The sequence below is a fragment of the Malaclemys terrapin genome, chromosome 4 (genome assembly GCF_027887155.1).
Source record: "Malaclemys terrapin pileata isolate rMalTer1 chromosome 4, rMalTer1.hap1, whole genome shotgun sequence".
NCBI lineage: Eukaryota > Metazoa > Chordata > Testudines > Emydidae > Malaclemys > Malaclemys terrapin.
In genome coordinates, this window is record NC_071508.1 from 30,471,557 (window position 1) to 30,498,584 (window position 27,028).

The following is a 27,028-nucleotide window of genomic DNA, read 5'->3' on the forward strand; positions in this document are numbered from 1 at the left end:
ATCCCCTCAAAGAAGGAAATTAATCCATGTAGTAAATCTCATTAATTTGTATTTGGGTAAACCCACAAATCTGCATCAGAAATGAATCTGCAGCTCTTTGGGGAGGAGGGGTGCAGGAAGGGGTCCTGTTGGGGCATGCCACATTACCCCATCCCTCTAATGCCCAAGGACCTAGTTACAGAATTTACTACTGGCGGGACTGGTGCTGCTTCTTACTCCAGCAAAGGAGGAGTAAGGTTGCTCTCACCGTTGCCTGTGCACATCTGTGAGTGGGGAAGGTTTGCCACTCTGTAGGTCCTCCACTGTGCTTCTTGCCTCAGTGGTCTAGTCCTTTGGAGTGGATAGGTTTCCTAACATAGAGCCAGTGAACATCATTACTGAGGATGGATCAGGTCTAACACAGGGAATATAGAGGAGGTGACACTGGCTCTTAAGATTGAATAGCGAGTCTTTTTTAAAACAACTGATTCCGGTCATTGCCTTCAAATGGTGGATACATTGAAATTGAAATCACAATTGGTGGCATTAGCCGGGATGCCAAAGGCCCAGTGGAGACAGAAGTTTTCTTTCCCAAACAAATGTGATCAATCTATGATAGAGTTCAAGCACATTGACAAGGCTATACGTCTAGATATCTGGAGAACTTCAATTTCAATGCAGTCAATCCAGCATCTTTCCCAAATAAACAAAAATGAAAGGAAGCCAGTCGTGTCTAGCTTTATTATACTAGGTGCAAATACATTTAAAGAGGGATTTTGGAACATAACTGAAGATCTGAACTTGAAAATGTTCTAATATGGAAAACATTGGGAAGTGGAAGCTAAATTGAACTGCATATTGAAAGCAGACTGTCTTCTGTTAGGCTCAGACCCGTGTGAAGCTGAATTTTCTGGACCAGATTGCAAAGTTTTGGGAGCTCCAAGGATGTACACTGAAAATTCCACATGTAGAGAGGAAGATCTTGGATTTATTTCAACTTAATAGGGTAAGACTATTTTTTAAAATAGCTTCTTTTCCTGCAAAAGATGTCATATTACTTCTGTTCCTCCACTGAAGTCAAGTCGTCTTTAGTAAGCTACTTCATTAGAGGGTTTTTAATGTATGATTTAACGCCTTGAGACCTATTCTGTGAAATGGATTCAAGACAAGTGCGGTTTATATTGCACTAAAAAGTAATGTTGGGTAGCTAATTCAGTAGTAGAGCCTTAGAAATGCAGCCTGAGAGAATCCTCCAACTAGACTGAACTATAAACCTGCATCTAATCTTCCCTTCTGGTGCATATTGTAAAGCATTATTTTGGGGAAGTTGTGTGACCTGTGTTATACAACAGTTCAGATCATCACAATTGGTCCCTTCTGGCCTTGGAATCTGTGAATCTATAAACTTTTTCAGAGGTCTTTGTTTTCTGACTAGCTAAGTAAAGGATTTAAGGTACAGCATTCTCTTAATGTGAAAACTGTATTTAAAGTATTTATTGCATATGGTAGCATCTGCAAAAGGAAATGCTTTTTCCTTTGTAACTTTTTTTTTTTTTTTACTGGCAGTAGATCTTTATACACTAATGACTTTATTTTTGTATATGTGACCATTGTATTTTTCCTTTATAGCTAGTTGCAGAAGAAGGTGGATTTGACTTAGTCTGTAAGGAGAGAAAATGGACGAAAATAGCCATCAGAATGGGTTTTGCTCCAGGCAAGGCAGTGGGTTCACACATCCGTGCCCATTATGAACGTATTCTTTATCCTTACAACTTATTCCAATCTGGAGCTAGTCTACTGGTGAGTGTTTGTTTGTTTGTTTGTTTCCCTCCCCCTGGCTAGCTAACAACTGGATAAATTTGCCAACAACTAGTGGATTGTTTCCTTTTTGGGGAGCATTTCTAAAATCTTTAAAGATTGCATTTATATTTATTTCATAGACTTCATCTTGTTACTTAGATACTAAGGTTATGAGATGAGTATGTTAGTAACCACAGACAGAACTTTATCAAATGGAAAATAAAGTACTGGAATTTTGTGAAGGACTCTTTTCTTGACCTGTTGCTCACAAACAGGGAAGAATTAGTAGGGGAAGCAAAAGTGGATGGGAACCTGGGAGGCAGTGACCATGAGATGGTCGAGTTCAGGATCCTGACACAAGGAAGAAAGGAGAGCAGCAGAATACGGACCCTGGACTTCAGAAAAGCAGACTTTGACTCCCTCAGGGAACAGATGGGCAGGATCCCCTGGGAGAATAACAGGAAGGGCAAAGGGGTCCAGGAGAGCTGGCTGTATTTTAAAGAATCCTTATTGCAGTTGCAGGAACAAACCATCTCGATGTGTAGAAAGAATAGTAAATATGGCAGGCGACCAGCTTGGCTAAACAGTGAAATCCTTGCTGATCTTAAATGCAAAAAAGAAGCTTACAAGAAGTGGAAGATTGGACAAATAACCAGGGAGGAGTATAAAAATATTGCTCAGGCATGCAGGAGTGAAATCAGGAAGGCCAAATCACACGTGGAGTTGCAGTTAGCAAGAGATGTTAAGAGTAACAAGAAGGGTTTCTTCAGATATGTTAGCAACAAGAAGAAAGTCAAGGAAAGTGTGGGCCCCTTACTGAATGAGGGAGGCAACCTAGTGACTGAGGATGTGGAAAAAGCTAATGTACTCAATGATTTTTTTGCCTCTGTCTTCACGAACAAGGTCAGCTCCCAGATTGCTGCACTGGGCAGTACAGCATGGGGAGAAGGTGACCAGCCCTCTGTGGAGAAAGAAGTGGTTCGGGACTATTTAGAAAAACTGGACGTGCACAAGTCCATGGGGCCGGATGCGCTGCATCCGAGGGTGCTAAAGGAGTTGGCGGGTGAGATTGCAGAGCCATTAGCCATTATTTTTGAAAACTCATGGCGATCGGGGTAGGTCCCAGATGACTGGAAAAAGGCTAATGTAGTGCCCCTCTTTAAAAAAGTGAAGGAGGAGGATCCGGGGAACTACAGACCAGTCAGCCTCACCTCAGTCCCTGGAAAAATCATGGAGCAGGTCCTCAAGGAATCAATTATGAAACATTTAGAGGAGAGGAAAGTGATCAGGAACAGTCAGCATGGATTCACGAAGGGGAAGTCGTGCCTGACTAACCTAATTGCCTTCTATGATGAGATAACTGGCTCTGTGGATGAGGGGAAAGCAGTGGATGTGTTATTCCTTGACTTTAGCAAAGCTTTTGATACGGTCTCCCACAGTATTCTTGCCGCCAAGTTAAAGAAGTATGGGCTGGATGAATGGACTGTAAGGTGGATAGAAAGCTGGCTAGATCGTCGGGCTCAACGGGTAGTGATCAATGGCTCCATGTCTAGTTGGCAGCCGGTTTCAAGCGGAGTGCCCCAAGGGTCGGTCCTGGGGCCGGTTTTGTTTAATATCTTTATTAATGATCTGGAGGATGGTGTGGACTGCACTCTCAGCAAGTTTGCAGATGACACTAAACTAGGAGGCGTGGTAGATACACTAGAGGGTAGGGATCGGATACAGAGGGACCTAGACAAATTAGAGGATTGGGCCAAAAAAAACCTGATGAGGTTCAACAAGGACAAGTGCAGAGTCCTGCACTTAGGTCGGAAGAATCCCATGCACTGCTACAGACTAGGGACCGAATGGCTAGGTAGCAGTTCTGCTGAAAAGGACCTAGGGGTCACAGTGGACGAGAAGCTGGATATGAGTCAACAGTGTGCTCTTGTTGCCAAGAAGGCTAACGGCATTTTGGGCTGTATAGGTAGGGGCATTGCCAGCAGATCGAGGAACGTGATCGTTCCCCTTTATTCGACATTGGTGAGGCCTCATCTGGAATACTGTGTCCAGTTTTGGGCCCCACACTACAAGAAGGATGTGGAAAAATTGGAAAGAGTCCAACGGAGGGCAACAAAAATGATTAGGGGTCTGGAGTACATGACTTATGAGAAGAGGCTGAGGGAACTGGGATTGTTTAGTCTCCAGAAGAGAAGAATGAGGGGGGATTTGATAGCAGCCTTCAACTACCTGAAGGGGGGTTCCAAAGAGGATGGAGCTCGGCTGTTCTCAGTGGTGGCAGATGACAGAACAAGGAGCAATGGTCTCAAGTTGCAGTGGGTGAGGTCCAGGTTGGATATTAGGAAAAACTATTTCACTAGGAGGGTGGTGAAGCACTGGAATGCGTTACCTAGGGAGGTGGTGGAGTCTCCTTCCTTGGAGGTTTTTAAGGCCCAGCTTGACAAAGCCCTGGCTGGGATGATTTAGTTGGGAATTGGTCCTGCTTTGAGCAGGGGGTTGGACTAGATGACCTCTCGAGGTCCCTTCCAACCCTGAGATTCTATGATTCTATTCTATGAAACCTCTTACCGGAAGACATGAAACCTGTTTGGACACTACCAGTTTGTATTTCGTCCTCTCTACAGTATTTAAAAAGCCTGATTTTTACAGCAGGTATTAAACTTTCTGGAATGTCCTCTTTGTGACTCGTTTGTGTATTGCAGACTTTTAAAATATTCACAAACCATTTATTTGTCTATCCATCTGACAGAGAAAAAATTAATATCAGCTGCAGGAATAATTGAGATCCAAAGATAATGGATGGAATATAATGAGTCTTGTAACTTTATAGCCATCTGTCAACTCACTTTGCATTTTTTTTAATACATAATATGGTGAAAGATCTCCACTATGAAGAGAGAGAGAATGACATGGGAATGCTATTTTGCTCATCCATGGAAATCATAATGTAGACTGCCAGTGTTGTTGCTGAGTTTTTCTAACATAAAATCTTCGTTTGGTTTTTGGCCATTAATAAGTGGGACCGAGGGTTGAATGAGGATGGAAATTAATACAAGTACAAGACTTCTTTCAGATCAGTGTTGGTTTATTCTTCTTCGAGTGATTGTTCACGTCCATTACACATTAGGTGTACGCGCGCCGCGTGCACGGACGTCGGAAACTTTTTCCCTTAGCGGCTCCCGTCGGGCCGGCAGGACCCCCTCCTTCCTGCCAGAGTATATATATCCCTGCCGACCCGATCCCTCCAGTTCCTTCTTACCGTCCGTGGCGGCGTTGGAACAACTCTGTCTCTCGTCTGAGAGTGTCCCTTAGCAATAGTCATTAGTGTTATCTAGCAGTTATCAGTTAGTTTATAGTAGTGTTGAGCCAGTAGTTAACAGCTCATTAGGGAACTTAAAGTTCCTGCTGTGGTTGTTGGTTCAACCCCGGCACCGGCCCTGGGCGGCGGGGCATGCCGCACGCCCAAGGCTTCAAGGCTTGTGCCACGTGCCGCAGGCCTATGCCATTGAGCGACCCCCACGCTTCGTGTCTCCGTTGCCTGGGGGAGGCTCACCAGAAAGAGCGCTGCAAGATCTGCAAGGCCTTTAAGCCCAGAACTAAGAAAGAAAGAGACTTTCGCCTTAAGCAGCTGCTCATGGAGACGGCGTTACAGCCCTCCACTTCGGTGGCACCGTCTGCCTCCGTGCGGAGCGCCCCGACATCGGTGCGGGAACCGGCGCCGGCGGGTCACCCGAAGCCCGCGGCACGACCCAGCGGGGACATACACGACGCCGATCGTCTTCGCCGGCAAAAGCGAAGGGCCAACCTAAGGCCCGAGGACGCTCCCCGCACAAAAGGGCGGCACTGGTGAAGACCTCGAGTGCCCCTAAGGCCGATACGGCCCTGGAACAGACCCCGGTAGTGGCTCCGGTGCCGAAAGGCCCGTCGAGCCCCGGGATGGGCGCGTCGAGTGAGGACGAAGGGCTGGAGGAGCTCGTGGAACAGCCCTCCACTCCGGACACGTTTGAGGCAGCTAAGGACCTCATTGCTTTGTCCGTCGAGGCCCCGACACGCGGTGAGGGCGCTCTGCCAATACAGCCGCGCAGAGGCAAGCCGGCGATGGTACGCCCATCACGGTCGCCGTCTCGGCACCGCTCCAGGAACCGGTCCCGGTCGAGCTCCGCCTCGGTGGACTCCCGGTTGCCCTCGGCGCAGGAAGCACCGCAGCAGTCGGGCTTCAACAAGCGGTCGGCACCGACTCAGCAACCGAGCACGAGTCGGCACCGCGAAGCGTCGGCGGTTCGTTACCCGATGACGACCGGCCGTAGCCGTTCCCGGTCCCGCGATCGCCGGTACCGTTCCAGGTCCAGGTCGGCGAGGCGCTACTCCAGGTCCTGGTCGCGGAGGTGCTACTCCCCAAATCTCGAACGGCACCATCCTACGGCTCCGCCGTGGCCTTCCAGGTCACCGTCCGTGGTCTCGGGGACTGACTCAGACCGGTACGGCGGGTATGCCCATAGGTCACAGGCCAGCAGGGACTACGGCCAGTCCCAGTGGGGCCAACCGAGCCAATGGCCATTCTGGACACCCTGGGCCTACCACCAGCAAGGGCCCCCATCGAGGGCCTCGAGATCCGGGCCATCCGGGTACCGATCCCGCTCCCCGCGGCACCGCCCGCCATCGTATAGGGAGGCAACGGTCTCTAGACCACCGGAGAGGGAAGGAGTGGACTCGGCACCGAGTACGGTGCCGTCCCAATCCCACGCTGCGGGTCAGGCCACAGAGGAACAACTGGCTGATGCCGGGTTGCAGGACAATGAGGATGGGCAGAAGGCCCCGACCTCTTCCTCCTCACCAGACGAGGCGGTAGCGGGCACACTGGTGTTCGGCCCTCCCCCGATTGACCATCGGGCACACCAAGACCTGCTTCGCCGGGTAGCCCTCAATCTGGGCTTGCAAGCGGAGGAGACTGTAGAGCAGGACGACCCCATGGTCGATATCCTGAGCCCAGAGGGCCCCTCCAGAGTCGCTCTCCCGATTATACGGACAGTACAGTCCAACTATAAGACGGTGTGGCAAACGCCGGCCTCCAGTGCGCCGACTGCAAGAGGCGTGGAGAGGAAATACTTCGCCCCGTCCAGAGGGTTTGACTTCCTCTTTTTACACCCATCCCCCTGTTCGCTGGTGGTCTCGGCGGTCAACGAAAAAGAGCGTCATGGCCAGCAAGCTCCTGCCCCTAAGGGCAAGGAAGCTAAGCGGTTGGACTTGTTCGGGAGGAAAGTCTATTCATCTGGGGGCCTTCAACTGAGGATCGCCAATCAGCAGGCGATTCTAAACAGGCACAATTTTAACTCTTGGGCATCAGTTGCCAAATTTAAGGACTCCCTCCCTCCTGACACGCATCAGGAATTCACGGCCCTGGTGGATGAGGGAATGGCAGTGGCCAAGACCTCATTGCAGGCCTCCCTAGACTCAGCCGATGCTGCGGCTAGAACAATTGCGTTGGGAGTTGTGATGAGGCGTTCGGTGTGGTTGCAGGCTTCAGGTCTCCTGCCAGAGGTGCAGACCACGCTGCAGGACCAACCGTTTGCAGGTTCGGGCTTGTTTTCCGACCAAACGGACGCCAGGCTACATAGCCTTAAGGACTCGCGAGCGACCCTTAAGTCGTTGGGTATGCACACTCCGGTAACGCAGCGTAAGCCCTTTAAACCCCAGCCACCGCAGAGGCAATACCACCCTCGCCCCTGGCACGAGCCATACCGCCGCCGAGGCAGGGATAACAGGCGGAGACGTAACAATACGCCTAACCAAGGCCAGAGTCACGGCCAGGGCAAGCCCCAGCCAGGGAATAAACCAGGCTTTTGAAGCTACGCCCGAGGACAGCGTACCACATTCCATACTGGATCCTCCTCTGTTTTTCAAAGACTGCCTGTCCCCTTTCTACTGGGCGTGGTCGCGCATAATGTCGGACCGGTGGGTCCTGCGCAAAGTGAAGGCGGGCTATACCCTCCAGTTTTCCTTGCCTCCTCCCTGCCATCCCCCTTCCCCGTCCCTCTTCAGGGACCCTTCTCACGAGCAACTTCTCACGCAGGAGGTTCAGACCCTTCTCGCTGCTGGAGCAGTAGAAGAGGTCCCACCAGACCTGAGGGGAAAAGGATTCTACTCCAGATACTTCCTGATCCCCAAGGCAAAAGGAGGCCTCCGTCCTATTTTGGACCTGCGCAATCTAAACAAGTTTTTGATCAAAGCTCGCTTCCGTATGGTCTCCCTGGGAACTATTATCCCATCCCTGGATCCGGGGGATTGGTACGCTGCCCTCGATATGAAAGACGCCTATTTTCACATCGCAATCAATCCGGCTCACAGGCGGTTCCTGCGCTTCGTGGTCAACCAGCGCCATTTCCAATTTACGGTCCTGCCCTTCGGCGTGGCATCAGCACCACGATTGTTCACGAAATGCATGTCCGTGGTAGCAGCCTTCCTTCGAAAGAGAAGGATGCGCGTGTTCCCGTACCTAGACGATTGGCTTATCGCAGGCAGGTCGGAGGCCGAGGTCCGATCTCACGTGTCGCTGGCCTTACAAATGTTCGGCAAGCTAGGCCTACGGGTCAATGTTCCCAAGTCCAAGTTAGTCCCCACACAGAGACTGGACTTCATAGGTGCGACCCTGGACTCGGTAGCCGCGCAGGCAAGCCTACCAGAGGCGCGGTTCCTGGCAATTCAGAGGGCCGTAAGCTCAGTCCAAAAATTCCCCACGACAACGGCAAGGTGTTGCATGCAGCTCCTGGGGCATATGGCAGCTTGCACACACGTGGTCAGACATGCTCGCCTAAGGCTCCGGCCTTTACAGTTGTGGTTCGCACAGACGTACCGCCCCAACCGAGACCCATTGGATCAAGTGGTAACGATCCCATGCCAGGTGTTGGACTCGCTCCGCTGGTGGCTCGATCAACAACAGGTCTGCGAAGGGATCCCCTTCGCTGCCCCACAGCCCACTCTGACGTTGGTTACAGATGCATCGGACCTGGGTTGGGGAGCGCACCTGGGGGATCTTCGGACCCAAGGGCCCAAGGGCTATGGTCCAGAGAAGACAAGCTGCTTCACATCAATCTGAAGGAGCTAAGAGCGGTTCGCCTCGCCTGTCAGACCTTCCACGCCACCAGCATGGCAGTCCTGACGGACAACACTACCGCCATGTTCTATATAAACAAGTGCCTCTGTCGCGAGGCACTCCGATTATGGGACTTCTGTATAGCCCATGCGATCCACCTCATCGTGACGTATCTTCCAGGGATCCAAAACAGCTTAGCGGATCGCCTGAGCCGATCCTACCAAATGCACGAATGGACGTTGAGGCGAGACGTCCTGCATTCGATCTTCCGGAGGTGGGGCTTTCCCCGGGTGGATCTATTCGCCACCAGGGACAACAGTCAATGCCCTCAGTTCTGCTCATTCCAGAACCTCAGTCAGGGATCATTAGCGGACGCCTTCACGATCCCGTGGGGAGGGAGCCTGAGGTGTGCCTTCCCTCCGTTCCCGCTCATACACAAGGTTCTCCTCAAGACCCGCAGGGACAGGGTGACAGTCATACTCATAGCCCCAGCCTGGCCACGCCAGCATTGGTTCACGTCCCTGCTGGAATTGTCCATAGCCGACCCAATCACCCTCCCCCTCCATCGCGACCTAGTCACACAGGACAAAGGTCGCCTACTCCACCCGAACCTGTCTTCCCTATATCTCACGGCATGGTATCTCTCTGGCTGAACGATGCGGAACATAGGTGCTCTCGCCAGGTTCAACAAATCCTCCTTAATAGTAGGAAGCCCTCTACGAGAGCGACCTACCTGGCGAAATGGAAAAGGTTCTCCCACTGGTGCGAGCCTCAACGCATACAGCCTTTACAAGCCTCAGTTCCATCGATCTTGGACTACCTACTGCACCTTAAGAATCAAGGGCTTGCGCCCGCCTCGATTAGAGTGCACTTAGCCGCCATTTCGGCTTTCCATCCGGGAGAGTTGGGGGTGTCAGTGTTCTCCAACCCCACAGTGGCCTGATTCCTCAAGGGGCTGGAAAGGGTGTTTCCCTACTCGCGCCCGCCTGTCCCAGCGTGGAGTCTGAACCTAGTCCTAACAAGACTCATGAGTCCCCCCTTTGAGCCCCTAGCCACTTGCTCCCTCACGCACCTCTCGTGGAAGGTGGCGTTTCTCGTGGCCATCACGTCGGCCAGAAGGGTATCGGAACTGAGGGCCCTCACTTCGGAACCACCCTATACAGTGTTCCATAAGGATAAGGTGCAACTAAGGCCGCACCCCAAATTCCTCCCAAAAGTGGTATCGCAGTTTCACATGGGGCAGGACATTTGCCTACCGGTGTTCTTTCCTAAACCCCATACGGACCCTCACCACCGCAGCCTCCATACCCTGGATGTTCGCAGGGCGTTGGCATTCTACCTGGAACGGACCAGGTCGTTCCGCAGAACACCTCAGCTGTTCATTGCTATCGCGGAACGTATGAATGCTTGCCTATCTCGACACAGCGCTTGTCGGCATGGATTGTGCAGTGTATACGCACCTGTTATGAGCTCGCCAATGTTCCGGTCCCAGAGATCCGGGCCTACTCGACTAGGGCCCAAGCGTCCTCAACGGAGATCTGTAGGGCGGCCACCTGGTCGTCCGTGCATACGTTCACAGCCCATTACGCGATCCATCATCAGACCAGAGAGGACGCGGTGGTCGGCCGGGCTGTGCTACAGTCAGTTGTACCTTGACTCCTACCCACCTCCAATGGTAAGCTTGGGAATCACCTAATGTGTAATGGACGTGAACAATCACTCGAAGAAGAAGAAGAAGAAGAAAGAACGGTTACTTACCTTCTGTAACTGTTGTTCTTCGAGATGTGTTGTTCACGTCCATTACACTTCCCACCCTCCTTCCCCTCTGTCGGAGTCTCCGGCAAGAAGGAACCGGAGGGGTCGGGTCGGCAGGGATATATATACCCTGGAGCGGGGCGCCGCTCTGGCGGGAAGGAGGGGGCCCTGCCGGCCCGACGGGAGCCGCTAAGGGAAAAAGTTTCCGACGTCCATGCACGCGGCGCGCGTACACCTAATGTGTAATGGACGTGAACAACACATCTCGAAGAACAACAGTTACAGAAGGTAAGTAACCGTTCTTTTTGGAAACCAACATAGGTAGCACTTGCAGAAATCCATTTTAATCCGTGTTAACCACTCCCACCCTGACATGCTTTTCAACGTAGGTGGGTTTCATAATAAAAAAACTTGTGAAGAATGTCTGGGTCTACCGTAAAAAGCAATGTTAGTGCCTGTCAGTTAGAGCTGTCAAAATAAGAATAGCGATTTGACATGAGCAAATCAGAAGAGACTGGAATGTAAGGCTCTTTATGTATCTTGTGGTTATCACATTGAAGACTAGTTTAAAAAATATCTGTAGGCTCTAAAATAAAATGTAATTCTGACCACTGGGTTTTAGACATGTATGCTAATGTAGATTGTTTTCAATCTGTGGGATGAAAAACCTTAAGTTAAGTCTAGGAAACCATCTTATCAAATACACTTCACCTTTCCTCTGAAGTAATTCTTATTGCATGGTGGAAAGCAACAGCATTCCAATAAGGGGTTTAACTAGCATCTTTCCATTTTTGTTCACTCTGAACACTAAAGCAATTGTGGTTTCTCTTCTGTGAAAACATTTTGCTCTGTCAGATCTGATCCTGTTCTCTTTTTTGAGGTGGGAACATATAATTTAGTGTCATAAAATAGAGAGTTGGCTATGACCATAAATGCTCTGAAAATCTAAGCCTTTAGAACAGTTGTCTTTCACAGAACTGATGTTAAACACTTGATTTCTCAGTAATGGACCATTTTAAGAACGCAAAGATTCTCAAGTGGCTGCTTGTGATCTCATTTAATGAGGTCACACTTCCTTTTAAATATAACTTTCTAAGCTCTCTCTTGCAATAGGCACCTGACATTTGTTCCAAACTGATGTGTTTAGTGGATCATGCAGTTCTGGAAAAGGTATGTTTAACTTCATTTATTAAATCCCATTTCCCCTCCCCCCCCCCTCAAAAGTTGCTGTTTTTAAATTGTTACTATAGTCGCCTTCCATCTTTCTGTGTGTTGTATTAATGTATGTTTTCTATTAATTGGATGAAATACTGAGAGACTCCATAGAAATGTTTCTTTGGGCTCGGTTTTCACCCTGCTTAGATTTTATTTTTTGCTGATGTGCCTTCTATTAACTAATGAGTTTATTTTACAGTGCATTTCTCCTTTGCATTGATATTTGATATCCCTGACCAAAGGTCATCTTTTTTGCATTCTGTCACAAGTTCTCAGTAAGCAGTGGTTTCCCAGATGCTGCTTGTACAGCTGTCCTTTTTATTATCTATTCAGTTCTTTCCTGAGTATCTGGGCTTCAATGATTTCATTCTTAGATAAGATACTGCTACTGGATTTTACAGCTGTCCGTTTCAGACATGTTTTCCCTTTCTTTGATATTTCAATAAGCCTTTAAAAGAAACTCTGTTTGTAGCAAGCCAAGATCTAGTATGTGCAGTCTGTGAAACTATTTTGTAATTGATGGCACCTACTATATTGCATTGATGTTGTGAAAGCCAAGAATAGAGAGAGCAGTATTTTTTCACTCACTAGTATGATGTAGCTTAGAATGTGTTCAGTCCCATCCACAGCCTGAATTTATTATGAGTATTATGCCTTAAATATATTTTTTAATTGCCTTTTTGGAAAATGTCCTATCAAAGAACTTCCTACATTGTACCATCTGCATACATAATATAGTAATGAAACAGGAAATTTGGTGCTTAACGAGTAGTTTTTCATTGAAACCTTAGCATTTATGGTTCAGTAAATCCAAAAATCTAAAAATGGAGACAGAAAGGAAGACATGTGTGGATGATCAAAACAGGCAAAGCTGACTTTATAGTCTGCAAATTAATAGGTGCTTAAAGAAGTGCCCCTCAAAAGTAATTTTATTCATCATTGCCTGTTTAACACTGGGCTGGATGTGTCTCAGTTGTATTGCCCAGAATAATTGTGTATAAGGACATGGATAAATATCAGTTGCCTTACATGTAAGGGATAGCAGATGTGAAGCATGCTTACGATTCTTCAAACTGTAGCTAGTGAATGAAAAGTCCTTGCAACTTATTCTAAAGACTCTTAAGTAAACCTGTACCTTTTTTCCTAAGATTATTTTCTGATTCAAGCAGCCTAAGTATTATAAATACACCAGGTCTTGCTCTTGTTTATATTAAAAACTCAGCTCAGGTCATCTCTACACTAGAACTTCTGCTGCTTTGCAATTGCTGATGTTGCTAGAGTACGTGCACTCTTGGCTGTTTTTGCTTGCATCACATATAAGAGGTTATATTGGCAGAAGCTGTGGTGCACTATGTATAGGCATCCCAATATCTCTACATCACTGTCCAGCACAGTGCTTTGCAGAACATTTTTGCAATGCATTGTGGAACACCCGCACTTCACTCGGGGAATTATGGGAGCTCGGGGTCAAGTTCCTACAATTACCTTTCTTCCATTCCCTAAAGCTTCTTCTAGATGATAATGTTCATGTCTTTTTAAAAATTCCCACTGTTCCTTGTACTGCTTTTGTTCTCTTTGCCACCTCGCTATTAGAAATATGGATCCAGAACAGCTAAGCGGAGCTCTCGTGTCTGGTTTTAGAGAGAGGATGTGATTATTCTGTATTTGCAGAACTTCAGTGACTGCCAGTGTAACAGTGAACAGTGGTGCTTTGATGAAGATGAGACAGGATGCACTGAGGTGGATGAGTGAATGATGTGGACGGTGCATAGAAACTTCAGGATGCTTCAGACATTTGTTGATCAGCACCACACAGTGGATCAGTATTTCTGGGACCAAGAAACAAGCACTGAGCGGTGGAACACATCACATTGTGATACAGATCTGTGGCAATCAGCAGTGGCTGCACTTTGAGATGTGGGAGGCTATGTCCCAGCCATCCAGTGCAGAGACACCAGAATGAGAGCTGCTTTGACAGTGGAAAAGCATCTAGCAATCATGCTCTGGAAGCTTGTAGCCTCATACTACTTTTGGGCTGTGGGCAATCAGTTCAGAATTTTAAAATCTACTGTGGGGGCAGTTGTCATCCTGGTGTGCAAGGCCATGAAGCCTTTTGTGCTGCACAGTATTGTGACTCTGGGGAACATGCAAGAAATAGGAGGATTTGAAACAATGTCCATTTCCCTCCCTTCCGCACCCCCCTCCCACCCCAAAAGTGTGTGCAGGGTGATAGAGGAGATGCAAATTCCAGTTCTGGGCCATCCCACCTTGCCACTGAGTACATGAGCAGAAAGGGTACTTTTCCAGGGCTTTGCAAATACTGATGGATCACTGGGGACATTTCACTGACATTATTGTTGGATGGACAGTGTGTGTATGTGACACTTGCATTTTGAGGTATACTGGACTTTTCCAAAAGATGCAAGCATCAGGGCCGGCTCCAGGCACCAGCGAAGAAAGCAGGTGCTTGGGGCAGCCAATGGAAAGGGGCGGCACGTCCGGGTCTTCGGCGGCAGGTCCCTCAGTGCCTCTCTGAGCGAAAGACCCGCCATCGAAGAATGAAGCGGTGCAATAGAGCTGCTGCCAAAGTGCCGCCAATCACGGTTATATCTCTCTCATTACCACCCCAGCCCCCTCCCCACTTCGCCGCTTAGGGCGGCAAAAAAGCTGGAGCCGGCCCTGGCAAGCATGGACATACTTCCCAGACTGACACATTCATTTGGGTGGGGTTGAAATGCTAATAGTAATTCTGGGGGAACCAGCCTATCCTTTGCTTCCCTTGTTTATGAAACCATACACTGGATGCCCGTACATTAGCAAGGAGAGTTACCTAATGTCTGAGCAGGTGCAGGATGACTGTTGAATGTGCTTTTGCTAGGTTGAAAGGCCTCTGGCGATGTCTCATAGGAAGGCTGGATCTCAGTAAGGCAACTATTCTTGTTGTAGAATAATATTGCATAATATTTGTGAAGGGAAGGGGAAACTTTACTGTCAGGGTGGAGTGGGGAAGTGGAAAGACTGTCTGCTGATTTTGAACAGCCAGACAAAAGGACAGTAACTAAAGTCCATCAAGGAGCTATATGGCTGAGGGAGGCCTTAAAATATCACTTTAACAGTGTGCCATATTATTGTGGTGTGCTACTTTTGTGTACTTTGTGTTTTGCCTTGAATCTGGATTTGAAATGATTTGTAAATATGTGTTATGAATTTGAGAGTAGGTGATGCTTTGGTTTTTAACATTTGTTTGACACCCAATAAATATTTTGTGATTTTTCAGAATTTTGTGTGCAAATTTTGTGTGCAAATAAACAATGAACAAATTTATTAGCAACAGTAAACTTTGAGGGTTGACACCTATATAACCATATTAAGCTTTATATCTATATTACTAGTGTTAAATAAGCAAAGTTCTGGGTGTCTGTCAGTGTATGCATAGTCATAGTTCTCCTTGTTTTCCACTATCAAAGAATTGTAGGGAAAAGGCTGTAGGTTGTGCTAGTGCCGTGTGTGTGTGTGTGGGGGGGGTGTCTTGTGGACATTGAATTGTGAATGAGATGTAAAGGCTGTAGGGGAGGTGGTCTTTGGATGTTTTGGATAATTCTGCAACATCTGTTTGCTTGAGCAGAGTCATGTTCCTGGTGCACTGGTTGATGTACCTTTTGGCCACTCTGGTTTTCCTTGAATAGATGGTCCTTCCAATCCTGATCCTTCTGACTGATCTCCATGTGGTCCCTCCAATCCGTGCTCTCCCGGACAGCAGCCTCTTCAGACTGGAGAAGCTTCAAAAACATATCCTCACTTTTCCACTTCTTTCATCTTCTGATCAGGGTCAATCTTCTAGCAGGTGTGAATGGGGATGCCTTTCAAGAACACCACAGCCAACGAGTGTGATAAACGAAAAGGTAGAGAGATATTGTAGATTTACAGTGGGAGTAGAAAGGAAGAGATAAGCCTCAAAACTCCCTAAAAATTTTCCCATAAAGATCTTTTATAAAAGTATGCGGTGATCAGACTAGCTTTGGTTCAGCTTTCTTTGGAACTGCTCTGTTGCTCCAGGCTTGGTGAGTAGCATGAAGTTTTCATTGTAAGTCCATAGTCATGAAGGTGGGGGGCTGCTGGGTAAAAAGTAGCTAAAATTGTTAAAGGAAGAGGTGATTATGGCTGATATCGCTCCTGAGGGTGACGAAGGCCTAAAGAAGGCGGCTCAAGCCTTCCCTGCCCTGTATCCTACCAGGCTGTTCAGTGATGGTGCCAGTTGGACTCATCTCAGAGTGGCATACCAAGGTCTCCTATTGAGGGGGAACAAACAAGACCACCCTTCCTAGAAATGGCTGGAAAAGAACTGGAGAGTGTCTCCTAGAAGATTTGAAGATTAATCCAGAGGATGGAAGGGACATCTGTGTACAGATCAGCAAAATACTCCTCAAGGGTGAAGAGTTGTTCCCATTCCCTACTACCAGAAGCCAAAGAAAAGAACCCCAGAACCAATGACTCCGCCTCTATTTCTATTCAAGCAGAGCATGAGAGGGATTTGTTTTGGTCTAGGGAAAAATTGACTTGTAAATCAGAGCACTGTCTTTTGCTGTCTACATTACGTGCCTACTCTTAAAAATCAGGTACTCTAATTAGATAGTCACTGGGTTGCTTGTAAGAGAGATTCTTCTTTGAGGAGTGTCCTTGTGGGTGCTCCACTTATGGTGTCTTGGTGCCCTGCACTTGTAATTGGAGATTTGTAGTAGCAGTGCCCTGGTTGGCCACCTCGCACCGCTCCGAGCGGTTACCTAGCCTGTGCAGCCAACTGACCACCAGTTCCTTCTCTATCGCCTTTGGCTTGAGTTGGAGTGACAGCAGCGTCTCTCCAAATATGTAGATAGCTCAATATTTCTCTTTCTATCCCATAAATCCTAGTTAATTTGAGTTAACTTTAGTTTTTATTTTCTTCCATATAATTTTTTTTTTTTTAATTAGTCGTAGTTTTTCCTCTTTCGCCACCTGGAGGACTGCTGTCAATGACGACTAAATAAAAATGGGCTGACCCTGTTTTTCTCTAGAGCTGCCCTCTTTCAGGCATGCCTGGTTCCCCTGGCTTTAAATGCTGCCTGACCTGCAGGCTTTTGATACCCATTTCTGAAGGCCATGCACAGTACATCCACTGCCTCGGAGAAACCCATATTCCCCAAAAGTATCCTCATTGTAAAAAGCTGACTGCCAGGACACGGAAGGCCAGGGATCTTCAACCTAAATTACTAATGACGGAGAAATCCCTCAGGCCAGCGTCCGACCCAGAGTCCAGGCCAACAGTCACCAGCGGCAGACAGGGGCACCACAACTAAGACTGCCTCTAAGAACCTTGTCCTTAAAAAGGTGACTAAACACCGCTCTCCAGTCATCTGGGACCTCCCCCGATCGCCATGAGTTTTCAAAAATAATGGCTAATAGCTCTGCAATCTCATCCGCCAACTCCTTTAGCACCCTCGGATGCAGCGCATCTGGCCCCATGGACTTGTGCACGTCCAGTTTTTCTAAATAGCCCCGAACCACTTCTTTCTCCACAGAGGGCTGGTCACCTTCTCCCCATACTGTACTGCCCAGTGCAGCAATCTGGGAGCTGACCTTGTTCGTGAAGACAGAGGCAAAAAAATCATTGAGTACATTAGTTTTCCACATCCTCGGTCACTAGGTTGCCTCCCTCATTCAGTAAGGGGCCCACACTTTCCTTGATTTTCTTCTTGTTAACATACCTGAAGAAACCCTTCTTGTTACTCTTAACATCTCTTGCTAACTGCAACTCCAAGTGTGATTTGGCCTTCCTGATTTCACTCCTGCATGCTTGAGCAATATTTTTATACTCCTCCCTGGTCATTTGTCCAATCTTCCACTTCTTGTAAGCTTCTTTTTTGCGTTTAAGATCAGCAAGGATTTCACTGTTTAGCCAAGCTGGTTGCCTGCCATATTTACTATTCTTTCTACACATCGGGATGGTTTGTTCCTGCAACCGCAATAAGGATTCTTTAAAATACAGCCAGCTCTCCTGGACCCCTTTGCCCTTCCTGTTATTCTCCCAGGGGATCCTGCCCATCTGTTCCCTGAGGGAGTCAGTCTGCTTTTCTGAAGTCCAGGGTCCGTATTCTGCTGCTCTCCTTTCTTCCTTGTGTCAGGATCCTGAACTCGACCATCTCATGGTCACTGCCTCCCAGGTTCCCATCCACTTTTGCTTCCCCTACTAATTCTTCCCGGTTTGTGAGCAGCAGGTCAAGAAAAGCTCTGCCCCTAGTTGGTTCCTCCAGCACTTGCACCAGGAAATTGTCCCCTACACTTTCCAAAAACTTCCTGGATTGTCTGTGCACCGCTGTATTGCTCTCCCAGCAGATATCAGGGTGATTAAAGTCTCCCATGAGAACCAGGGCCTGCGATCTAGCAACTTCTGCTAGTTGCCAGAAGAAAGCCTCGTCCACCTCATCCCCCTGGTCTGGTGGTCTATAGCAGACTCCAACCACGACATCACCCTTGTTGCTCACACTTCTCAACTTTATCCAGAGACTCTCAGGTTTTTCTGCAGTTTCATACCGGAGTTCTGAACAGTCATACTCCTCTCTTATATACAACGCAACTCCCCCACCTTTTCTGCCCTGGCTGTCCTTCCTGAACAGTTTATATCCATCCATGACAGTACTCCAGTCATGTGAGTTATCCCACCAAGTCTCTGTTATTCCAGTGGCATCATAGTTCCTTGACTGTGCCAGGACTTCCAGTTCTCCCTGCTTGTTTCCCAGGCTTCTTGCATTTGTGTATAGGCACTTAAGATAACTCATCGATCGTCCCTCTTTCTCAGCATGAGCCAGGAGTCCTCCCCTCTTGGGCTCTCCTGCTTGTGCTTCCTCCCAGGATCCCATTTCCCCACTTACCTCAGGGCTTTGGTCTCCTTCCCCCGGTGAACCTAGTTTAAAGCCCTCCTCACTAGGTTAGCCAGCCTGCTGGCGAAGATGCTCTTCTCTCTCTTCGTTAGGTGGAGCCCGTCTCTGCCTAGCACTCCTCCTTCTTGGAACACTACCCCATGGTCGAAGAATCCAAAGCCTTATCTTTGACACCACCTGCGTAGCCATTCGTTGACTTCCACGATTCGACGGTCTCTACCCTGGCCTTTTCCTTGCACAGGGAGGATGGACGAGAACACCACTTGCGCCTCAAACTCCTTTATCCTTCTTCCCAGAGCCACGTAGTCTGCAGTGATCCGCTCAAGGTCATTCTTGGCAGTATCATTGGTGCCCACGTGGAGAAGCAGGAAGGGGTAGCGATCCGAGGGCTTGATGAGTCTCGGCAGTCTCTCCGTCACATCGTGTATCCTAGCTCCTGGCAAGCAGCAGACCTCTCGGTTTTCCCGGTCGGGGCGGCAGATAGATGACTCAGTCCCCCCAAGGAGGGAGTCCCCGACAACCACCACCCTCTTCCTCCTCTTGGGAGTGGTGGTTGTGGAACCCCCATCCCTAGGACAGTGCATCTTTTGCCTTCCAATCGGTGGAGTCTCCTTCTGCTCCCTTGCCTCAGATGGGTCATCTAGTCCACTCTCGGCATTAGTACCTGTAGAGAGAACATGGAAACGATTGCTCACCTGTATCTCCATTGCTGGTGCATGGACGCTCCTCTTTCTCCTTCTGGAGGTCACATGCTGCCAAAGCTCTTCACAATCCTTCTGTCCCTGCTGCGCCTGCTCTGAATCTTCAGAACATTGTGGTCATAGAAGCATCTCCTGACGTCTGTCCAGGAAATCTTCATTTTCCCTTATGCAACGCAGAGTCGATATTCGTTTTTCCAGCCCTCGAACCTTCTCTTCCAATATGGAGACCAGCTTGCACTTTGTACAGACAAAGTCGCTTCTGTCCTGTGGAAGAAAGACCAACATGGCACAACCTGTGCAGGTTACAACAGCTGATCGCTCACCTTCCATATCACCGTCCTCTTAAGAACTTCCTCAACTGTTGCAGGAACTACTCAGAGAAACCTGCAGATGAAAGCCTCAGTGCGCTCTCCCCAGGCAAACTCCTGCTGTTAGCCTCTGCTGTTCGCCGCTCCTTTGTTCTCTGACAGCATGAATGAGTGCCATTTTGAAAGAGGGGAGGAATTCTAGCTTATCAGGGTTGGAAGGGACCCCGATCCCGAGGGAAGCCGCTGCTGGGAGCTCATCAATCCTCTCCGGTCCGGCATAGCCCTCGCTCCGAGGACGAGGTACCTACCTGTTCCGTGAGGCCATCCCGTAGCCTGCACCAGACTTCCACTCCATTGGCCGATTCGCCTGAGATGGAGTCTTGAGGGTCCTCCACTACCCAGAGGGGTGGCAGGCACCAAGACAAGAGGTGTCGACGCTCCTCTTCCCACCGAAGCTATAGGAGCAGGTCTCAACGCCATAGGCACCGATGCTCAGATTCGAGTGTTCGCTCCGACAGATCTCATGCTCGGAGCGCCCCTCGACCATCACAGTCACCGAGGCCTCTTAGCCATGGTCGCCGGGGGAAATCTAGAAGCAGTACCTCCGACTGGTACAGGTATTTGTTGTCGAGGTCTAAATCTCGAGGTCGGCACCGACATGGCCGTGGATGCTTCCGACGCTTGTACGGCCCCGCGCATTCCTCAGCGACTTCGGCACCCAGTTGCCCATCCCGGGTTGCACCGCCTCTCAGATCAAGCGGCTCCACTTGGTCCCCAAGTGGGTCAGTGGCAAGGGGCACCTTGGCAAGGGCAGTGGTGTCAGTGGGCACCATGGCCCCAATTACCTGCACCAGCGAGACCCCGTTCGGTGGCCAGGGCATCACAGGTACAATTGACATCCCCACCTCGGCACTGGGAAAAGTCAGCCGGCACCGAACCAGCGGCACCACACCCGGGCTTGGACTTGGGGGTTGAACCACCGGTACCACCTGACGCCCTGGGGGCAGAAGCAGTCCCCTCACCAGCACCGGAGGACTCCATAGCAGTGCCACTACCTGCCCTACAGGAAGATTTTAAGGCTCACCAAGAACTCCTTAGGCAGGTGGCGTCGAATCTCCAGCTTCAGGCTGAGGAGATGGAGGAGCCATCGGACGCTCTGTTCAACGTGTTGTCCTCCTCGGCACCGGGCCGTGTGGCCCTACCCTCTCCACCAGGGGGTGGTCAACATATCGACTTTGCTTTGGCAAAGGCTTCCTTGACGCCTATTTCTAAAAAGGCGGAGAGAAAGTATTTGGTGCCGGCAGAGGGACACGAATACTTGTACTCTCACCCGGCACCCAACTCTCTGGTGGTGGAGTCTGTAAACCACTGAGAGGGACATGGTCAGCCCGCGCCCACTGCCAAGGATAAAGACGCCAGGATACTGGATACCTTCAGCAGGAAGGTTTATTCATTGGCGAGCTTCCAGCTCACGGTGGCAAATTACCAAGCCCTACTGAGCCGGTATGATTTTAACTTATGGGGGTCCCTGCCAAAGTTCAGACCTCTTCTCCAGGAAAGGGACAAGAGGGAGTTCAGAGCTTTGGTCGATGAAGGAGCAGTGGCGGCGGCGAAAGCTGCTTCGGACGCGGCGGATACAGTGGCCCGTTCGATGGCCTCGGCCATTTCCATGCACAGGGTGTCATGGCTCTCGCTGTTGGGGCTGTCCGTGGAGTCCCAGACCCTCATGCAGGACCTGCCCTTCGACGGGAAGGCCCTGTTTGCAGATCAAACAGACATCCGTCTGCATGGGATGAAAGACTCCCGCACCACTCTGCAAACTCTGGGCCTATATGTCCCACCATCAAAGGACAAACACAGGCCACAGACCTCTGCTCCTCCAGCTAGAGGCAGATATGAGCCCCCACTTAAGAGGCTGAGGGAGCAGAGACGCAGGTTCCAGCGCCAGTCCCGGTCGGCCCCATGACCTGGCCCCTCAAAGGGCAAGAGGCAGGGGAAGAGGAACGATGCCCCAATGAGGAACGATGCCTACATATGCTAGATGTGCGTAGGGCGCCGGCCTTTTACCTAGACCAAACCAGGCCATTCCGGAAATTCCCGCAACTTTTCAGTGCATCGGCCGAATGCATGAGGGGGCAACCGGTTTCTACCCAGCGAATTTCCAGCGGGATCACCTCGTGCATACGCATGTGTTTCGACCTGGCAGGGGTTCCCCCGCTGCCTATCGTGAAGGCACATTCTACGAAAGCTCAGGCCTCGTCGGCTGCCTATGTAGCTCACATCCCTATTCAGGACATTTGTAGGGCTGCCACGTGGTCCTCTGTCCACACCTTTTCATCGCACGATCGTCTCCCAAACACTAGATGACGCCGGGTTTGGTAGGGTGGTACTCCGTCCCGGAAACCCTTAAACTCCTACCCATCTCCATCAGATATAGCTTGGAGTCACCTACTGTGGAATACACATGAGTAATCACTCGAAGAAGAAAGGACAGTTAACTGTTCCGTAACTGGCGTTCTTTGAGATGTGTTGCTCAGGTGTATTCCACATCCTGCCCTCCTTCCCCTCTGTCGGAGTTGTCTGGCAAGAAGGAACTGTGGGGGGAGTGCACAGCTCCCCTTATAGCGTGATAGATATAGAGGTGCCACTCCAGGGGTCGCAGCAGTGCTCCCCCACTACTGGTACTGCTAAGGGAAGAACTTCTGGCACTGGTGCACGTGGCGAGCACGCACATCAACTGTAGAATACACCTGAGCAACACATCTCGAAGAACGCCATTTATGGAACAGGTAACTGTCCTTTTTGGCCGAATTCATCCCACCATCCAGATCATTAATGAAGATATTGAACAAAACCCACCCCAGGACTGACCCTTGGGGCACTCTGCTTGATACCGGCTGCCAACTAGACATGGAGCCATTGATCACTACCCGTTGAGCCCGACGATCTAGCCAGCTTTCTAGTGGTGGGGGAGGTTTTGGGCACAATGGAAAAAAAAATGCACTTAAAGAATCATGCAGCAGTATCCCTCCCTGTTTTCCCTTCTTCTCTGGGCTTGTCTGGGTGAGGTTCGTCTATTTTTCAAAGAGTTCCTGATTTTCTGTAGGGTTTTAATCCCCTTTGGTGTTCCCTTCTCCGAGCAAGTCGTTGCTGGCCACTGCTGAGTTTCCCTCCTCTTAAGTCTCATGATGCGTTCAAAGTCACATTCAGGGTGGTGGTGAGGTTCCTGCGAAGTATGGCATGAAGCTCTTCATAGAAGCAGCTAGTTTGGGGTGGCTTCAGGTTTTCTGTTGCCTTCCCTCACTTTCTGGTACAGCTCCTACAGTTCCTTTGCCTTTCAGGCATTTCTTCTCATCCCAGGACTCGCATCCTCTCTGCCTTGTCTTAATAAACATCCCTGTTCCTGCAGTGGCACTCTTCACACAGGCTGAGGAGATCCAGGATTTTTCCGGTCCAAACAGGAGCATGAGGTTTAGCTGGAAGTCTGTCTTTTTGCTAAACTATGCTGATCTAGTGTGCTAGATGCGCTTGCAAAAGTGGGATAGCAACAAAAGTGAAATTTCTAAAACATGCTGGGAATTCTTAAAGTTTGGGGGTGTGGATTTCTGGTCACTGTGACCCCCTCTGCTGCAGAGATCAGAATTGTGACCAGAGCAGTCACTGTCATAGGGACAGGGCTATTGTAGGACTAGTCTCACTGACCCAGGTAATGCAGCACCCACACTGGCATTCCCACTGGTGGATGTATGTTGGATGAGGACTTGAGTCATTCAGGTGATTTTAGTTTGGCAACAGAATGCCTGGGTTATGCTGAGAGGATTCAGATTTGGGTTTGGATATATGGAAACCTGTGGTAACAAAAAGCAGCTTCTTTTGACAGACTTTGTAGTCTGGACCAGGTCCCTGTATAAGTTAAGGACACTGTCATCCTTAACTTAAAAACCCAGGAAATTTGATCAGAATTGTAATATTTCCTGAACATTGACACATCTGACCACAGGTGTAGTTATAACTTGGTATTCACTAAAGAAACAATCATTCTTGGGGCTGGTGCCTTAGCATGAAATTCCCCTTGTTAAGATTTTTGGTCCTTTGAGACACCTGTAGATTTGCTCAAGGGCTCTGGAACAAGTTTAGTAGAACAGCCTCTTGTACCTTAGAATCCCCAACCATTTCTTTTCTGAGACCAGTCAGTGAGGGAGGTGCTTCCCAATGGTTCTAACCTATGCTGTGCCTCTCCTGGGAGACGGGAAAAACCCTTCGTTTCTCTTTCACAACACTGTCACAAGCTAGCCCATTGCTTGCTTGAGATCAGAAGCTGGCTAACGTTAAATCCTAGCAAGATACACTAGAAGAAGAGTTTGGAGCCACAGGAGTCTCCAATGGGAGATGTATACTCATAATTCATTAATGATCTGGATGATGGCTTGGACTGGGGGGAGAGGTAGATACGCTGGAGGATAGGGATAGGGTCCAGAGTGACGTAGACAAATTGGAGGATTGGGCCAAAAGAAATCTGATCAGGTACAACAAGGACAAGTGCAGAGTCCTGCACTTAGGACAGAAGAATCCAATGCACTGCTGCAGACTAGGGACCAAGTGGCTAAGCAGCAGTTCTGCAGAAAAGGACCTGGGGATTGCAGTGGACAAGAAGCTGGATATGAGTCAATAGTGTGTCCTTGTTGTCAAGCAGCCTAACGGTATATTGGGATGCATTAATAGGAGCATTGCCAGCAGATCAAGATAAGTGATTATTCCCCTCCTCTTCAGCACCTGGTGAGGCCACATCTGGAGTACTGCGTCCAGTTTTAGGCCCCCCACTACAGAAAGGATGTGGACAAATTGGAGAGAATTCAGCGGAGGGCAACGAAAATGATTAGGGGGCTGGGGCACATGACTTACCATAGAATATCAGGGTTGGAAGGGACCTCAGGAGGTCATCTAATCCAACCCCCTGCTCAAAGCAGGATCAATCCCCAAATAAATCATCCTAGCCACGGCTTTGCCAAGCCTGACCTTAAAAACTTCTAAGGAAGGAGATTCCACCTCCCTAGGTAATCCATTCCACTGCTTCACCACTCTCCTAGTGAAAAAGTTCTTCCTAATATCCAACCTAGACCTCCCCCACTGCAACTTGAGACTGTTACTTCTTGTTCTGTCATCTGGTACCACTGAAAACAGTCTAGATCCATCCTCTTTGGAACCCCCTTTCACATAGTTGAAAGCAGCTATCAAATCCTCCCTCATTCTTCTCTTCTGCAGACTAAACAATCCCAGTTCCCTCAGCCTCTCCTCATAAATCATGTACTCTAGCCCCCTAATCATTTTTGTTGCCCTCCGCTGGACTCCTTCCAATATTTCCACATCCTTTTTGTAGTGTGGGGCCCGAAACTGGACACAGTACTCCAGATGAGGCCTCACCAATGCCGAATAGAGGGGAATGATCACGTCCCTCGATCTGCTGGCAGTGCTCCTACTTATACAGCCCAAAATGCTGTTAGCCTTCTTGGCAACAAGGGCACACTGTGGACTCATATCCAGCTTCTCGTCCACTGTAATCCCTAGGTCCTTTTCTGTGCAGCACTGCTGCCTAGCCACTTGGTCCCTAGTCTGCAGCAGTGCAGACTAGCATCTAACATATGTTAGATTTTGATGAATGTGACACATTCTCTGATGGAAATCTGTTCCACTGGAGAATTTCAGACCAGCTCCAATATACGAACATTAACAGATTAATCAGATTTCCCTTTTTTAAAAAACAAAACACTTCCTTCATAATCTTACATTTCATTTCCACCATTGTATTGAATGAAATAACAAATATTGTGGTTTACATGTTTAAGCAGATACTGTTACAGTGGTTACAGCTAACAACTGTTCATTATTTTGTTTCTACAGCAAAGTGAAAGTAATGTATTCTTTTCACTCTAGCCCGGAAAAGGCTCTACACAATTTTGTGTGAGGTGGAATTCTGTTAGTGGTGTAGAGAAAATTAAGTAATCACAATTGTGCCTGTATTTTAGTGTTTGCAGAAGCCAGACCTCACCAGTGATACGAAGGACAAGGAATACAAACCCCACGATATTCCCCAGAGACAGTCTGTTCAGCCATCTGAAACTTGTCCCCCTGCACGTCGAGCAAAACGCATGAGAGCGGAGGTGAGAGAATATATAAATGGATAATTGTTAGGCATTATCTTAGTTTGAAAACCATAACGCAGTAGTAGTTTTCCAGCCAGGATGGCACAAACTATTAACTTTGGGGAGCTAATTTAGCTTTTTATTCACAGTAATAAATTTAACAGGTTATTAAACCTGTTCATGGGGAGTTATTCCTGATTAATTCCGTGTATCAACACTCTTATTACAGAATCAGAGTGCCTTATTATGAATTAGGTTAAACAGTGGTTAAACTGGCTTGATTCTTGCTTAACTTGATTTATCTTAATTTGGTAATTCACCAATTCAAGCTAAACCAAATTCAGTAAGAGTTAAACCTGCATTAAACTGATGCAACTTTCCTTGGGACCTGTCTATCCTGTGCACTTAATGAAGCAGGGGTTCTGTGGAAAAAGTAGCATGTGATTATTTAAGTTAAAGACTATTTGAAAATGCATACAGTATTCACAAGGGCACCAAATTAAGATTGCACAGGCATATTTAATACAGTTAGGAAATAACTTCTGAATGCTTGATTTTGCAAGCTTAATGTTCTTTGAATGTAGTTTTGTCTGTAATTCTAAGGTACGTAGGACTAAACCTCAGTTGGTAAATAAAACATTTTAAAAGTTAAGAGCTAAGAACTAAGAAAACTGATGACAACTGTAGACCCTTTCTGAACAGTGCAGAATTGGGAAATTTGGTAAAAAAAAATCTGCCTAAAGACAATAAGAAGAATTAATGACAGAGGAATTAATGCAAGTTGAATGTCTAGGATAGAAGCACCTTATAGAAAAAGTAAATCGCAGAGAAAATACCAGCCTAAGAGATTTTTCTGGGGAAGAGGAATATATTCTCAGTTATCTGATTACATTGTAGACGTGTGCAGAGTTTGAATTACTACCTGTAGCGAGGACGTGGACTCACCGGCCCGGCGCCTCCTGCTGGTCGTCTGGGAATTGCTCTTGTGACGGGTTAGATCACAGAACCCCCCTTGGGACCTGCCACCCGATGTGTCAAGACTACTTCTGCCCCTGCTTTCCTACCCTATCAGCTTAGGACTTCAGTGCTCTACCTGGTTTGAGCCAGACTCGCTAGCCTGCTGCAA

General features: G+C 48.5%; 1 protein-coding gene across 1 annotated transcript in view; it reads left to right on the forward strand.

Annotated features, from left to right (window-relative positions):
- Window positions 1-27,028, forward strand: part of KDM5B (lysine demethylase 5B) — a 201,472-nt gene that overhangs the window by 33,862 nt on the left and 140,582 nt on the right. Inside the window, exons 3-5 of the mRNA XM_054025626.1 lie at window positions 863-985; window positions 1,609-1,779; window positions 25,786-25,920. Of these exons, the coding sequence (XP_053881601.1) occupies window positions 863-985; window positions 1,609-1,779; window positions 25,786-25,920 (429 nt within the window). The remainder of the gene's footprint in view (window positions 1-862; window positions 986-1,608; window positions 1,780-25,785; window positions 25,921-27,028) is intronic.